This window comes from Suillus fuscotomentosus (assembly GCF_016647785.1).
Source record: "Suillus fuscotomentosus strain FC203 chromosome Unknown F5891scaffold_55, whole genome shotgun sequence".
NCBI classification, from domain to species: domain Eukaryota; kingdom Fungi; phylum Basidiomycota; class Agaricomycetes; order Boletales; family Suillaceae; genus Suillus; species Suillus fuscotomentosus.
In genome coordinates, this window is record NW_024539567.1 from 64,324 (window position 1) to 80,954 (window position 16,631).

Sequence of the window (16,631 nt, forward strand, 5' to 3'; positions counted from 1 at the left end):
ACGAGCGCCGCCATTTTAGTGAAGCTGCAGCACAGTCGAGGTGGACTTTGTGTGTTTGGGGGATAGGTCTTGCTCTAGATTGCAGAGTTGCGTGTGATGAGGTGTTTTAAACCTGCCTTATAGCATTACCCTCTCACCGGACGCCCAAAACATGAGGCGGTTATCATAAGTACCTTGCTTGTCAATCTAAACAAATAGGCTCGCGCGTCCAAGTCGTGTCGCCGCAATGTTCTATATCAGTCAACGAACCTGGTCGCAATTGTTTCAGGGGTCCACGCAGCAGATAGGAAGACGACATACACGGTTCACCTGATTTACTTGATTGGCTCATGTCCTCGAATTTCAATTAAGTTGTCACCCGAAGACGTACATAGTATTCCACCCAACGGTTCCCTGGAAAGTTTGTAGCGGAGATCCGATCCGAGGCTTCCTTTGATCTGCTCTGCATCATAATTCATGGGTACGTGCGATTCGCAATGGCATTGAAGATAATCAACCTTTTCAAACACTGATTCAAGTCAGCTGTGATTGAACGTTGGATTATTTTGGATTCAGGGTTCTAAATTAGTAACTCCAAGGCACGTTGTTTCTCGGGTTTCCGGTGGTTGAGGATGGCAATGAGTATGGCGATGACCTTCTAGATGTGTCTAGTCATCAGGAAATCAACCCGGAATTGATATGACCAGGTAGACCTGACAAATACAACCCATTATGATACATCTAGATTTGGAATTAAATACTATTATGTTTGTACAACATGTATAGGAAAGAATATATGACTTTGCCTGGGGCATGTCATTGTGATGTGCGCATTGCGAGGACGCATCACATATATTAGAGAATATATGGCTTTGCCTGGGACATGTCATTGTGATGTGTGCATTGCGAGGATGCATCACATATATGAGAGAATATACAGCTTTGCCTGGGGCATGTCATTGTGATGTGTGCATTGTGCGGACGCATCACATATATGAGAGAATATATGGCTTTGCCTTGGACATGTCATTGTGATGTGCGCATTGCGAGGATGCATCACATATATTAGAGAATATATGGCTTTGCCTGGGACATGTCATTGTGATGTGAGCATTGCGAGGATGCATCACATATATTAGAGAATATATGGCTTTGCCTGGAGCATGTCATTGTGATGTGCGCATTGCGAGGACGCATCACATATATTAGAGAATATATGGCTTTGCCTTGGACATGTCATTGTGATGTGCGCATTGCGAGGATGCATCACATATATTAGAGAATATATGGCTTTGCCTGGGACATGTCATTGTGATGTGCGCATTGCGAGGATGCATCACATATATTAGAGAATATATGGCTTTGCCTGGAGCATGTCATTGTGATGTGCGCATTGCAAGGATGCATCACATATATTAGAGAATATACAGCTTTGCCTGGAGCATATCATTTTGATATGCATCTTGTAAATATGCAACAAAAATATGAAAGAACATCTAGCTATGCTGGGGGCATCTCATTTTGATATGAATCTTACAAATATGCAACAAATATATGGAAGAATACATGACTATGTCGGGGGCACCTCATTTTGATATGCGCCTTACAAATATGCAACAAATATATGAAAGAATATATAGCTATGTCAGGGAATCTCATTTTGATATGCATCTTATAAATATGCAACAAAAATATGAAAAAACATATAGCTATGCCTGGGGCATCTCATTTTGATATGAATCTTACAAATATGCAACAAATATATGGAAGAATACATGACTATGTCGGGGGCACCTCATTTTGATATGCGCCTTACAAATATGCAACAAATATATGAAAGAATATATAGCTATGCCAAAGAATGTCATTTTGATATACATCTTATAAGTAGATATCAAGGTGACAAGTGATCTATCATACACTATAATTGGCTGGTTGGTGATCAATCTTATTTGTGACTTTGTTTCATGTTATCAAGTAGTTGTATGTACTTGCAAAATAAGAATTGTGACATTGACTTGACAATGCATTATAATGTGATGTCAGGTGCCATCAAAATTGGCAAGGAGATCATTTTCATATATGATATGTTCTGTTTCTTGAAGAATATAGGGACATGCCATCTTGACATGCATCTTACAATGGAGCAACAACCATATGAAAGAATATTTGACTTTTTTCGTTTCCATGACTCATTACCAGGGACAGATTCTTTCTGCTCCAAGCTCTACACCTCAAATTATCTCTTCGCAAGGCAGAAGTGAAGAAAGACTAGTGAGCAGCTCATGGCACATTCAATATGTTTAGTAGTGGAGCCACAATAGCGGGAAATGATGCAGAGAGATAGGACGTGAAGTCAAATTCGACGGGGTAGCGGAAAAATTCTGCAAGCCGCCTGAGGCCTTGCTGCCTTAAATAACGCAAAACTCTGGAATTGGATACTTCTCCAGATTTGCTCTCCTCCTCATTTGCTTCATCTTCCACCTGCCCATCCGCATCGACTGCCGTCACATTCGACAAATGATTCTGAGCATTAGCAACTATATCAAGTGTGGTCCCGAGTAAAGCCGGCCAATATGTGGTTAATCTCGACCCAAGGTTCTTCAGCACATCACCCAACAAAGTCAGGTAACCAGACTGCTGCTTTAACGGGATGTCTGAGGAAATAGGGTGCAGTGAGAAGAGGTTGTCCTGGCGAGCATGGCTGTCCACTTGCATGGGTTTCAACATCAGATCCACTAGAAAATAGAGCTCCTCGTCTGTGCATCCTGCGAGTGCTGTCAGCACGGCAGCTCGACGATCACTGCCTCTAGAGCGACCCTTCTTTTCCAACATAAGGCCATATAACAGACAGACGATGATGTCCACTACTTGAGGCCGGTCTTTGATCTCTATCAATGACATATGCAAAGACGTCAACTCGTCTCTCCATTTTGTTTCGTCGAGTAGTAAGCCTAACTTCGCCTGGTGATGCTGGAGGTGGGGCGACTTGTACGCGAGCAGACAGGATAAGGATACCTTTTGCAGTTCCCGATCGGGATGGGATAGGAGGGAGAGGTACAGTTCTCGTAGTGTATCTGTGGAGTGCAGAGCCTTGGGATTGCTAAACTTGCTGAACAGCGTCAACCACGCCTGAAGCTTATATTTCGGCAATTGTGATAGAGCATCTGGACTTGCGATTGAAATGGAGTATGTCACCAACTCGCGATTATGTTTTTCCGCCAAAGATGTACATTGTCTGAGAGTGAGGAGGATCTGAGCTTCGAACGTGACGGGATCAAACCGATCAGACGATTTTTGTTCCTATGTCACATCGTTAATAGGACACTAGTTGAAGTGCTAACTAGAAGACCTACCGAAACGATGATTTTGCGGTGGTGAAATGTATCTAGCCAGCTTACAGCAGCACCCCCAACCCGATGTGCTGTGGGGTCTCTCCAAGATCGTTCTTCTTCCCAGGGATCCATGACATTCTGATCATCCTTGGTCAGCCAGTCAGGAATTTGATTGGCTCCCTGGGGTTGTTGTAGCTCCGAGAATATGATATTCCAGACGACATCGCCAAACTTCTGGGCTACAAAAGAGAGAGCTTGTGACGCTGGGGACCATATCGGTCGTAAGTTGACCTTCAGTTGAGCTAATATGACATCAGCGAAGTGCCTGCATAAATGGGACGGTATACGTACAAACAAGCCACCGAATACAGATATCAGCAGAAAGTGAACCATCATCTCTCACGACCTGGTATAATCTGCCTATTCGAAGAACGTGCTCGCGCACACCATGCATGTCAAGGGACACTTCGTCACCCTGCAGACGGCGCCTCAGCGCTTCATGTTCTGTGGGAGAAGATTTGACCATCTTCGATGTCAATAATGCCAAGACATTTGAACGCAATGTTCGAGAAGGGGAAAGTAGCTGTGATTGCAGACGGGAATATAATTGGGCGATTGGAAGAGACTGAGATGAAGAAGGGCTATTTTGTGTCAGCAAGAACAAACCAGAATGAGGTCACGGAATTACCATGCTTCGAGAAGTGCGACTAGACCTATCATTACTTCATCAAACCACGACCAATGCTCCACGATCTCTGCCGTCCAGGCCGATGGATCCACTTGCATTTCCCAGGAAGCTGATTTGCATCGAGACAAAGCTTGCATGCATGTTCCGATCACCCAGGCCGCATTGGCATATGATGCTTGCCAATTCGCCTCGGGTGTCGGTGTGTTTAGTGCGCGTTCAATGATGGGCACCAATAAGGGCGCCAGTGAGTCGACGAATATGGAGAGACTCATGATGTCGTACAAGTGATCCACCGACTCATCACTAATTTCCCAGCTAGATAAGTGGATTTGTATCCACCTATCGACGCATCGCTTCCAGACGATATCGACCTCGCCCAACTTTCCGGAATGTTGCAGAGATGCGAGAAGACGCAACGTGAGGGTGTGCTCTGCCTGAAGGAGAGTAGGGGTTGCTTTGAGGAGGGCGGGTAGTCCGACAAACTTCCAATCACCCCATCCTAGCCCTGCAAGGACACCGCAGAGCATCAAGCCGGAGGAAGGAACACCAAGAGCCCGAGCGACAAATGCATGTCCTGGCCCTGTGGACATTGACATGTCACCAGCAGTGAGAAGTGAAGACATAAAATTCAAAATTTCGGAATGCAGAGGTAGCATCAAGCGGCAGTGACGCCAGTCTTGAGGCAAGTTGTATTAGATGGTTTGCTACAGGTACAAAGTTTAACGGGTATGCAAGACTGAGAAATAATGACGACATACTAGACAGTCGCGATCCTTGATGAACTGCACATATGACAGACGCAATTTGCATGACACGTTGAAGATCTTGGTGATTCACACCACCAGTCTGCGATACGGCACAGAAGCGATCAATGATGAGGCTCGCAACAACCGAAAAGTCTTCCGGGCCATTGCAGTGGTGAATCAAAGCGGTCAGCACATGTTGAAGGAGTGTATACGACAATTCAGGGCGATCATTTGTCAGGTGGCAGTCAATGAGAGAAGCTATCGATGATCCTGCACTGGTGTGCAAGGTTTGGGAAATAGACTGCAGGCGTATTAAAATTAGCAACTAAAGTTGAGCAGCAATATGCACTTTGCATGCAAAGATCATCATCCAAGTGCTGGCATCCTCGATGCCTTCCAAATTCTTTGCCATCAAAATTACAGCTCTCTCCCTCGCAACGCTCTTCAGCCGCCGGAGTACGGAACCCCAAACCTCGGCTGCGGCGCGCTGGACATCAGAATTGCACGTTGGAAGCACCGCGCGAAAAGAACACCACGTATGGTCCAAAAGATCGAGATTGATTGACGGTACGAGAAGATACCTGAATAGTCCTGAGAGTGTCGCCAGGAGAGCTGTAAGGGAGGGTGCTGATATGGGTTGTGGCAGAAGTCGCAAGAGGACCTCTAGTAAATCCGCATATGACGGAGCAAGTGTGGTTCGTAGATCGTGAGCCAACTTATTCAGGAGGCTAAATAATTATACGGTTAGAGAACATTAGTAAATCAGGTGTTGAGCTGAGAGGCGTACTCAAGCAGAGCTATCAAAGCTTCATTGTCTGATGCATCCAAGGCACCTTTCCACCAGTCAATGATATCCTTCCAGTTGAACTAGGACTAGGTGACTCGAGGCGATGTGTGGCAGAATGATGATGATGACACTACTACAACCCGCTCCGAACATGTGCTCTACTGCTGACTAAGCTTCGTCTGAACCTTGACTAAGCCTGAATGCTGCCTCCGGACCTTGACTAAGCCTAAGTGCTGCCTTGTCCCTGGCCCTACTCCCTTGGGACCCCTAGTCCACAGTTATGCAAGAGTATGGGCATAGATATTGAAAGTGAGTCAACCTTATTCGCGAACTGAATAAACGCTGGGGAGAGATTGAGCTGCCACCATTGTTGAAGAGCTAGATAAAAATGGGATTCGTTGTCCTGGACCTGCTTCAGCAATCCATGTGGATCGATGAGACCAACCTCAAACTTACCGAAATATCATGATCGAACTTGGTGAGGTCAAGAGCAGATGGCAGATGGACTTCCTTCAGGCTTTTCTTGTATGATTGATGCTAAATGATGCGCGGTCAATCAAGCGAATGGGCTCGACAATATTTGAAGCACATTGAATCAGTTCGCGCGGGGAACTGCACTGGTTCCCTCGCCTGAGTCTGAGTCCGAATCCATGGCTTTCAGAATGTTGCAAAGGACTGTCAGAAAAAAATGTCGCGCTACCGTTTATGAGGACAGGTGGCGGTCATGAAACACTGACTGCTCCGGTGGCTTTCGGTCCAAAATTTGCGATCTCGAAAAGGTTGTTTGGATCAGAAGCCTTTGCCAAACAGTCCAATCCCAGATCCCAGAGGTACTACTACAGCATGAACAGGTGGTATTGTCGCAGATTTTTTGGATAAACTATGCACAACTTGAAGCAGCTGAAGTAAATATGGGTAAGGATCGATCGAATTTGATAATATGATGTGAGAATTGTCCCTTGTTCCTCACTGTCGAATCAGTCCAGGACCAAGACTTGCGATAATCAACAGAATTACGAGTCCTGCCCCAACAGTTAGGGCCAGCCCGCACACGATCCTGGCAGATAAGGGTAGTGCAAATTCAGCCGTGAAGATACCTGCGAGCAACCCAAGTATCGAAAACGCCAAACTGCGTCACGATGGTCCTGTGAGTAATAGATAATTGCAATCAAAGGCTTGCTTACCTTGTCAAATATAGAAAACTCGGGATACTTGCCAGGATTGCAAGAGTGGTCATCTTCCCTTGCAAGTAATACGCCTATCGAGTCAGTCATATGGTCAGGCTAAGTCACAAAAACATCAGGTCAATCTCACCGCGAAGTCAAGCGATCTCAATCTGTACCCAAGGTGTTGTGCCAAGGTGCACCCGATGATGCAGTAGACACTGAGAATGAAGGAGATAGAGCACAATATCTTCGTAGCAACTTGTGTGCCTAATCCTGGGATGGCAAGGATGCTTGCATCGACCGCCATGATAACACTTGCCTGTCAGATCAAAAGAAGTTGTAAGTGCCCTCCTTCGGGTTGACAATATTGTACTTACTATGGTGGTTTGAGCTTTAGCCTGGGCGTTGAAGTCGTCCGTAAATCCTTTGATGTCCACTCCATTAACAAGACCGTCAACGTAAATATTCTTGAGGCGTTTGAGGACCATCATCGGGATCCAATACATAGCGACTCCAACACTAGTCATGAGGGCAGAATTTTGTAAGTCTCTGTGTCTCTCCGCAACCGAATGGGTTCGCATTAATTGAGCTTCGGGTTGGCCGTGATGGTTAAGGTATTCGTGATGGCCTTTACAACTACTCAATCAATAACATCCCGCAAAAGAAAACGACGTACGGAGTATGTGCAATAATTTGCCTGTTCAACATGAATTTACAATTTTTAGTTTTCTACGGCTCATGTACCACATATTGCGACACCCGGTTCCTCCATGATCCCGCTAGATCCTGCAAGTTCCTCTGGATTGGTTATTGACCTGGAGATGCGGATTCAAACGAAAGTACGTACCGGCAATGGCCAGCTCAGTAGCTATTTCCTTCATTTGATCGAGGCTCCAGAATATCGCCGCCGCCGTTGATTTTTCTATGGCTAATGCTTCTGTTCTTAGCCTACTTTATTATTCTGGTCGGGCACTCAATTGCAACGAACTTGCCGACGCAATACCAGTTCAACTGCATTTGCAAAGCTTTGACTTCCGCGAGACTCACTTCAATCCCGCGTGGAAAATACTCGACGTGTTTCCTAGTCAAAAAGTGAGTAATGTTCTGCGTCAGGGTGACATCCTATATCAATTACTCACCAATATTGGGCCTCAAGCTCGAGTCCTATGAAATCAGATTCAAGAACCAAAGCATGAAAAAGAAACACACTTTTGTGACCCCAGTGCCACACCACCGGGCATTCCTGAAAAAGAAGAAATCTGTCCACTGGTTCTAACCAGGTGATGGTGCGGCTCTCCGGGACCACACAGTAATATGGAAAGATCTCATTCCCTCTCACTAAGATTGGGTCAACGACTAACCACCATTCTTTCCCGTTGAGCTTGGTTCTTGATGCCTCGATCCAAGTTTCGAGCCTCTGTAATTGTTCATCTGAACAAATCGTTAGATTCATTTCGGTGTATATTTTCTTTATCAAAGATAAGTATGCAAACTGAAATCACAGCAAACGCTCACCGTTCTTGCATTGTGATGATACACAGCTCCTGACAGGTGGACAAACTCGACCCAATCCCCACGCGCTCCGTTCCTGTCAATGCTGTGTTAAATTGACGTTATCACAAACACAGGTCATGAACCGAGCGAAGTCGACTTGCATGGTTCCTACGAGATAATCGTGATGCGGGTTATTCATACTGAATTAGGTCAGTACTTGTCGTTCATTGTAATAGAAACGCAAACTCATGGCGATGCTATCTCAGTGTACCGCCGAAGTTGCGTGGGCCAGATAGGAATGCTACGCTTGAGCAAATCCGAGATCTGGTGGATTCTCGCATCTGAGACCTAGCAGGAGAGTCTGAGGAACGTAGCTTGAATGGGAGTCGCGATTGAACGTACCGTCATGGTCATGGTTTGACCTGCCAACTCACATGTGGTGGTATAATAGTAGGTGGCGGTTCACACGATGATGGTCAGATGGTCACTGTACCATTATCACGAAATAGCCCCAAATGGAACAACCCTGAGAATAATTAGCAAACACTTCCGGGCCTGGATGCGATGCCGATATGATGACATTGCGTACTTGTAGTATAATATATCCGAGTACTGTAGCCTCAAACTGAAGTAGATTTAAATACACTTGCGAGTATAAAATTGTGATCGCCGAGGATTGCATTAGCACTATAGTAATGCTGATAGCGTGTATGTATTCTGGAGGCTGAATCTTTGAGATGCAGCGCTGGTAGGTAGCATGATGGTATAAATACAGCTAGGAATGTGTTGATCGTAGCCCTAGTGGGATATACTACATTGTGATATTGCGAGAGGGGGGGATGTCATGCAGGCTACTTGTACATGATGGAGACGATTCACTGAAACTCGTTAAGGCTACGAAATCCATTGTCAACTTGTGAGAATGTCCTAGCGTGTCTGGTAGAAATGAGGATGCTCACCAGAAACGCCAATCTCACTATATTTGTGACCTTCTTTGCAATGCCGGAAACCTTGGCTTTGACAGCCGCCAGACGTCGGGAGGGCAGCATAATGACCGATTCATTGGGTTGCTGGCCTTGGGTAAGCCGCCAGTACTAGTAGGTGTGACGATCTTACCGAGTCCAACCAAAAGTCCACCTGTGTCTGATAAAATTGTTAGCTGCGTACCGTTGATCATAATCTGGTGCTTACCATTACTTTTCTGCCCTTCATCGGCAACTGTCCCATAGAGGCCGTATGCGTTACATGGGACATCGAATGTGAATGAGGAGTGCGAGGTTTTACAGAGAGGGGCTAAGATTGCTGTATGTAGTCATTGAATGTGATATGTAGCGTGGGATTGTCAATACAGTCGATGGTAAACTCGGAGATCTTGAGATCTACCACAGCAAAGAATGACACACAAACAATTAACTGAGTATCCGACCTTTGAAGCCTCAAGCTCAAAGACAGGCATGAAAAACCACGCATATAATAATTAATGTTCAAAGCGATGGAAAAGGCTCATAAAGAATAAGATAAATCAAGTCCAACGTAAAACAAAATCAAAGTAATACAATAATGGGAGTTATCGCAAATCGTAGTTTGGAGATCGAAACAGCTACAAAAAGTGGTGATACAAATATACGTCAAAGGAGTGAGGAGGTATTGGAGGGTATGGACGAGGTCGAAACCCAATTGTCAAACCAATCGCTATGACCATCGGGTGGTGATACATCTGTAGCACTTCCAGATGACGAAGCTACAAACAGTTGAGCATGAGAGACTCAAGCAAAAAAAACATGCTCACCAGTAGTGTGTGCTATAGCTTTAGAAAACATGTCTGCTTCGGCTTGTGCGCGTTTCTTTTTCAAATACATAATGTGAAATTCGGCCTTTAGTACATCCAACTTTCTGACCTCTACTTTGGAGCTGTCGCTGTCATTGGTGCGCACTAGGAGCTGGTTAGTTTCGGCGACGGATGCGCTCACATATGAGCAATATGTGATATCGTTGGCCCAAGCTTTCAAGAAAGAAGGCAAGAAAAGAAGTTGATCGCCGGGCTGCATGATGTCAGAAAACCCGCTCCCTCATAGCATTGATAACCCTTACCCTTAAGAGATGTTCATGTGGATGAGAAATTGTTACATATTGTGGAGAATGAAGAAGTATTTGGCTGGCACTGGTACCAACTGTCGAAGTGTTGCATGCAAGAAGCCACGCCTCGCATTTTTCTCGAACACCTTCTGTGAGTTTGAAACAATTGGAATCAGCCGAGTCAGAGTCTTTGACGTATGTGCCATCCAAAGAAGACAGCGTCTTTGGTACAGGAGACATAGCTAGAAATAAATTTGAAGGGCTTGACACAATCCTCTGAATAACACTTACGTGAATGATTTGGAGTATCTAGTTCTTCACACAAGTTCGCCATAGCCTTGCTAAATAATGAAACTTCCATCTGAGCTCGATACATCCTGTCCTCCATCAAACATTGTTCTTTTTGTACAAAAGGTAATGTGCAACTCTCCTCTTCTTGCTGGAGTTGCATCTGTGTCGTGACCACCCTGAGGCTCGTGTCAAGGAGAGCTATGAGATCATGAGGGTCGACCCATCCAAACAGCACAGAAGCTGTGATGAAGAGGGAGTCGGGAAGCTGAACATGAAGTAATCAGGGTAATGTCATGAAAACGATCAGCGCACTGACAACTTTAGTTCCGTGTGTCTGGAGCCATTGGTTCAGGGCATTATCGGTATGTTCAATATCGAGAAAGTAGGTGTTCGAGGACGTCTGGTATGTAGGTACAAAAGCTGATGTGATATTTAACATGTTGAGGTTCATGGATAGAAAAAGACTCGAGGGATGTTCACACGATGGTTGAATGCTGACACAACCTATACTCAAGCAATGGTGCGAAACAAGGGTGTTGCTTGGCCTAGTTTGGAAGAGATGGCGCAACTCGAAGATGGCGCAGTGCCATCAAACTATAAAATCAAATTATAAAATTAGACTGGCGACTAAATTAATTGGAAATATAGATTACCAGGTCGAGGCCTAGGAGCTTATGGCATGCGTGATTGGTGATACACAAAATGTGTTGGGTTGGGTTCTGTAGATTGCGTATCATCAATTATGGATGTTAGTGCTCCAGAGGGTATGTGTCACGAACTTATTTTCAGCATCGTGGTTACCTCAAGGTATCAGATGCACTTTGCTTGCCAAGATGAGCCTCTTTAACTCTTCAACCGTCACATAAAAGTTTGCAACCTAACAGTAACGTTACATTTCAAATCAAACTAATGCAGACAACATATATGATTGTAGGGTCGATTCCGTCCACTTACTTATGGACTGTTATTTTCTGGCCCGTGGTGGCTTTCTTTGGCCGGCCCAGTCGGGCGACTTCGGTGATGCTGTGCTCCATTAGCCGTTAGTGCCTAAAACACATTAATCGAATGTGAACTCACATAACGTTACACAACTTGCCCAAGTTGAACATGAGCATTGGGTGATCCGAGTCGTGGTGCTGGGCGGTAAGTACTGGACCCATCCAGAAGAGTCCGCTATATATTACAGACTGTGATGGATAAGGCATCTCTTTGGCCTTGATGCCTTCTAGGTTCACCAGCGTTTCCAGGGTACCGCCGAAACACTGAAAATGAACACGTCGGTGGATGAAAAACCATGAGAATGGCAGGAGACTCACACTGGCGCTCATCAACACCAACGTGGCCATGGGTGGGTGGGCTGCACCCTTGAATGTTGTTGGTTCAAGATCCGCCAACACCAGTGTCACACCATTTGTGTACATGTGGCGGAAGACAACATGCCAAGCAATCTCCTTAGCCATTGGTTGGCCCAGGAACCATGCAAAACCATTTGCCTGTGTGATGAAATAAGAGTGACAGCCCGGAACTGCAGAACACTCACCTTGATGGGGAGGAGACTAGACTTTGGTTCCATGAAACACTGCAGTATGCCATGGATCGTTTCAAGTAATAAGATCTTCGCAGTGATGTGGTCGAGGCCGAAGCATTCGTAGGCTGAGCATCCTACCAACCGTTTGACATTGTAAACGAAAAGCATCAACCAAGATTTGATCTATTTGAAGATAAGCATGTAGATTGAAAACAAGGATGACACGTACGAAGACCAAGATCTCAGCATGAGTCAAATGTTTGTTGGTGGTAGGTGAGTTAACTAAAAAGGGGTGAGCGTATATACAAGTAGCGAAGGACTTGAGCTCCCACCTGATTCCAATTGATCAGGGCGTATGTTAGCAGTACAGAGGGCCTGAGGCCAGACATTCTGCAAAAGTTCGGCCCTGGCGACAGGTTGATGCAGGAGGTCGTAGGGGTTGCCAACATCGCCGCGACACACTGCCAATCGCAGTAGGGCCCGGGTATAAGCAAGGGCCTTATTCCAATTGGGGAATTGCTGGATCCACTTCAGGTTGTCTTTTTCTTGGGCCTTCTTCTTTTTCTTGGGCACGACGACAGTTTTTTGAGCTGTTTGAGATTGTTGTGTGCTGACAATGTCCTCAGAGATCACGTTCGCTAAATTGATGACCCAGGAACCTGGGATAGTCGAAACGTTTGACAGACCTCCTTGTGATCGTTGGTTCGTGAGGCCTTCCAATATCATAATTTGGGGTTCGTCGTGGGCAAGGGATGTGTCTTCAGAAACAAAGGGGGGAAGATGATTGAAATCGACACTACCACCTGAATCTGACATGTTCGCGAGCGATGCAATGTCGATGCCGGACCACGGGTAGTAACCTTTTGGATGACGCGCGAGACGGAGAACATCTGGGCCCGCCTATGGTATATTGATATGTGAGATACCCGTAAAATGGCAAGTTGGACTTACGCAGTTGTATACCATATAGGACTTGCCATCCAAGCCTATAACCGTGTTGTGCATAGGGAGATGCAAAGGCCCGACAAGGTCATCCTACAAATCAGATCAGTGGGAAGGCGTGGCAAAGTGGATTTTCAACTTGCAGGTATGATATACACAGGTACAGTCTTGCTCTGTTGGATCTCGAACGCCGCAAAGTGATCGATTGACGTGTATATGTATGCACATTGATTTATGCACGGACGCAACTAGGAGGAAATAAGTATATGACTGTCATGCAAAATCAACCACGTACAGTCTGATGGGATGTCGTTGGGCACTGCGGTGAAATGAGACGACATACATTCGTCAGAAATACAAATGCTTACATATAGAGGAAATAGCTTGGCGACGATCCCTACCGCGATGTAGCCAACAAAATCGTAGTCAGTGGTTTTGTCGAAGTCAAACTAAAAAATCGATTAACTTCGGTTTAGAGAATTGTGAAGGTACGAAAACTGACATAACGCGGCATGATCACTTTGAGAGCTTCATCGAAGACGAAGCAATAGACCTCTGTGATGGCCAGATTCATAGGATGATTAGAAGTAAAATGCAAAGATGAAGATATTCGTGAACTGAGTGGGGGAAAAGCGCTGAAGCAGCTTTTAAAGTGGATTCTGAGAGGCCTGGTCCGGGTTAGCGCGCCATCAAGTCGTTTTCTTTGGGGGTAGTCCTGACGAACCCAATCAGTATGCACTCAATGCACCATCTAGTTATTACATGTACATACCACTGTAAAACTCTAATTTGAGACAAAATCGAACCGAAATACGTTCACTCCATCGCGGTGCCAAGAGTAGTAATACACGCAGCGACGGCCATTACGTTCGCTATTACAAAAAGTACGGCCTCTTATCTAATTCTCATAATCTAGCTCTACTTCGCTCTCGTACATTTCGTCATATTCCTCTAGTAGCGATTCACAGCTACCGCTAAAGTACTGTTCAGTGTGATCCACCACTGCAGTATCATAATCTTCATCGTCATCTTCACTACTATCATCCTCTCCAATTTCACCATCATGTGCCCCTTCGTTTGTGCCTTTATCAGCATCATCGAATCCGGCATGAGAGAACGCAGACTGTACTGTACTTTCATCTCGCTGGAGATCAGTCTGCGCATCACGATGGTGAGAGTACACGTGTCCAACACCAAGCCCAAAGTGGTAGCGCATAAGCATATCGCGATCTACAAACCTGACCAAATGAACTCAATACCGCTGATTGATGATGTGGTGCAACTAACTTACCGATTGATATAGTACTCATGCCAGTCCCCCTTGTCCCCCGCACATGCCGACAAACCCAATCCGTCGTCGTGTCTTCTGCCACGGGCAAAACGAGGTATGATGTGACAGCCCCGAAGGACATCTGCGGGATCAAGAAAGTCGAATGAGTGCTCGTCCACCAGGGGCGGAAAGTGTACTCGATCTAGGGTCGAGGTCTCCCAGGTGGAGTACTGGTCCATGGACTCGTACCAATGAATCCACAGAAACTCCATCCGAATTGGGGTGTAGTCGACCATACCGTGTCCAATAAATATCACATTGACGTGATATACGCCCAGTACATTACCGTAGATATATCTGTGCCCTTTGCACCCCATGGTGTTGTCGGAGCGGAGCACCATAACATTGCAATGTGAAGTCCTTGGATTAATAACATCTTGGGCCCTACGAACATCATAGGTCGTGTAGTTGAACCTAGCGATGTTGTGCTGATACATCCGATCATCCTTCAGTATAATTTTATTGATATCGTGTTCATCTCCGATCCCTGGAATACCTTGTGATGTGTTGATTCGGCGCAATAAATGACTCTTCAATCTGGAAATGAAGTTCTTCGCAAGCATGTTAAAAGTGTCTCGACGAAAGAATATTAGACCAACTGTGATAGCCGGATCACCTTGGTGGTTGACCAAGTACGATCCAATGTGTATGGGTTTCTTTTGTGTTAGACCAATGTGGTGATGGACGTGAGGGCTTTTTGCTAACTCAGAAATTTCGATGTGAGGGCGATGAGTAATGTTATCACCAATGCGACGAATGCGAGCCTGACGGCGTTCAATCCGAGTTAGTTGTTTCACAAAGGATTTGCGATCGGTACAACGATATCTCGCCTTAGGAGAGCGGTGTTCGAGTTCACCCTGGAAAATAATTCAATGCACGAGTTTCAATGATGGACGCTGGAGGACCTACCGGTTCTGTGCTATACGAATCAGACGTGCCATACAAGCGAATCGTAGACACATAGTCTCCCAGTGCATGGAACTTGTATGTTTGAAAATTGAATACTTTATTTCGCTTTACATTTTGAGTCAATACTTGCGACTCATCTGCCTCGCCTTGCTCTACGAAGGGAACAGTTTGTTTGCCTTTGTGCCCGGCCTTCTGTTTCGCCACTGTTAAGACCATGCACAAAGGGTAGGACTGATTCTGAGGGGCTTGGCTTCAGCTCGTGCGCTGCGCCCCTTACCCGAGTATGTGCCCTTAATTTCAGATTGGTGTCCGAGGAAAGTCCGAAGACGTCCGAAGGACATCCGAAGGCGCGGGAAACTTTGGAAGGACTTTCCGGACGGGTGCAAGTAACTTCCGGATGAGTGCGGGAAAGTTCCGGAGGAACTTCCGGAAATTACAATGAGGTTTCGTCCTGATACGGATATGTATAATGGCTACTCGGGACTTGTCCTGAGTAGAAGTAAACAGAGGAAAGGCTGCAAGGACAAAGTCCGAAGCAGAATAGGAGCGGAGGAGCGGAGGAGCGGAGCTCTGGCCTAGGGAGAAACTCCCTAGGCCTGAGATGGATATCAACTAAGTTGGAAGACTAGAACTGATATGAGGACTTAGAGTGAAGACTAGTGCAAGGACTAATATGATATTCAGACTGAGGTACTACAAGACATATACACGAGTTTATATACTAAGAGAAATAACGGAAGGATCAATAAGCAGAGTCCAAGGCTATGTATGAAGCATATGCAAAGGTTGACAAACGCGAGTCAGAAATGAACATAGGTTAACGGATCAGTAAGCATACCGGTAATAGATATAACCGAGGTACCGGTAACAAGGAATACCGGATAGGCTGTGTTAACGTTATATGCACAGGAAATGAATTATGAAGCTTATCGTATATCGGATAGGAAACGGATCTATACATCGGATCGGACCGGATCGGATATGGTCTGGATGAGATGCGTGGATATATAGGATGTGGCATTAGGGCGATGGGACAAGGATGAATGATGCAGGCTAGCTGCGAAGGATAAGGGATCTGGACGTGGACATGCGGATGTGGATGTGCAGAGGTGCAGGGATCCGGATGGGTACTGGAGACATGGATAGGACATCCGAAGGTCCGGATGAGGCGTGGGAATATTATCGGATGTAGGTCCGGAATACGGGATATGACAGCCACCTTCTTTGTCTGGCGTCGGGACCAAGCCTCGACCTCTTGGCGCAGCTCGTGCATCTCATAGGCAGCGCAAACTGTAGCCTTGAATTGGCGAAACTGGTGGCCGAGGACTGATGTCAATTGGTCCATAATCTCGAGCGTCAG

At 45.7% G+C, this 16,631-nt stretch overlaps 3 protein-coding genes across 3 annotated transcripts; all 3 read right to left on the reverse strand.

The window, feature by feature from the left end:
* Positions 1–3,627: 3,627 nt before the first annotated feature.
* On the reverse strand, positions 3,628–3,924 carry F5891DRAFT_958598 (uncharacterized protein; the record flags this gene model as incomplete). Its single annotated transcript, XM_041375576.1, has 1 exon — positions 3,628–3,924. A coding segment is annotated over one exon (297 nt), but the record flags the coding sequence as incomplete, so codon positions are not given.
* A 74-nt stretch (positions 3,925–3,998) lies between these two features.
* F5891DRAFT_1130265 (uncharacterized protein) lies at positions 3,999–7,228 on the reverse strand (the record flags this gene model as incomplete). Its single annotated transcript, XM_041364500.1, has 8 exons — positions 3,999–4,582; positions 4,604–4,678; positions 4,761–5,049; positions 5,098–5,476; positions 5,536–5,615; positions 5,801–5,938; positions 5,992–6,072; positions 7,079–7,228. The coding sequence occupies 8 exons, from the start codon at positions 7,226–7,228 to the stop codon at positions 3,999–4,001; spliced, it is 1,776 nt and encodes a 591-aa protein (XP_041221999.1).
* A 3,019-nt stretch (positions 7,229–10,247) lies between these two features.
* Positions 10,248–13,606, reverse strand: F5891DRAFT_983433 (uncharacterized protein; the record flags this gene model as incomplete). Its single annotated transcript, XM_041377322.1, has 15 exons — positions 10,248–10,513; positions 10,563–10,827; positions 10,879–10,982; positions 11,383–11,411; positions 11,517–11,585; positions 11,640–11,824; positions 11,879–12,055; positions 12,103–12,273; positions 12,320–12,372; positions 12,423–12,749; positions 12,777–12,990; positions 13,042–13,125; positions 13,328–13,351; positions 13,401–13,481; positions 13,535–13,606. The coding sequence occupies 15 exons, from the start codon at positions 13,604–13,606 to the stop codon at positions 10,248–10,250; spliced, it is 2,121 nt and encodes a 706-aa protein (XP_041222000.1).
* Positions 13,607–16,631: the final 3,025 nt, after the last annotated feature.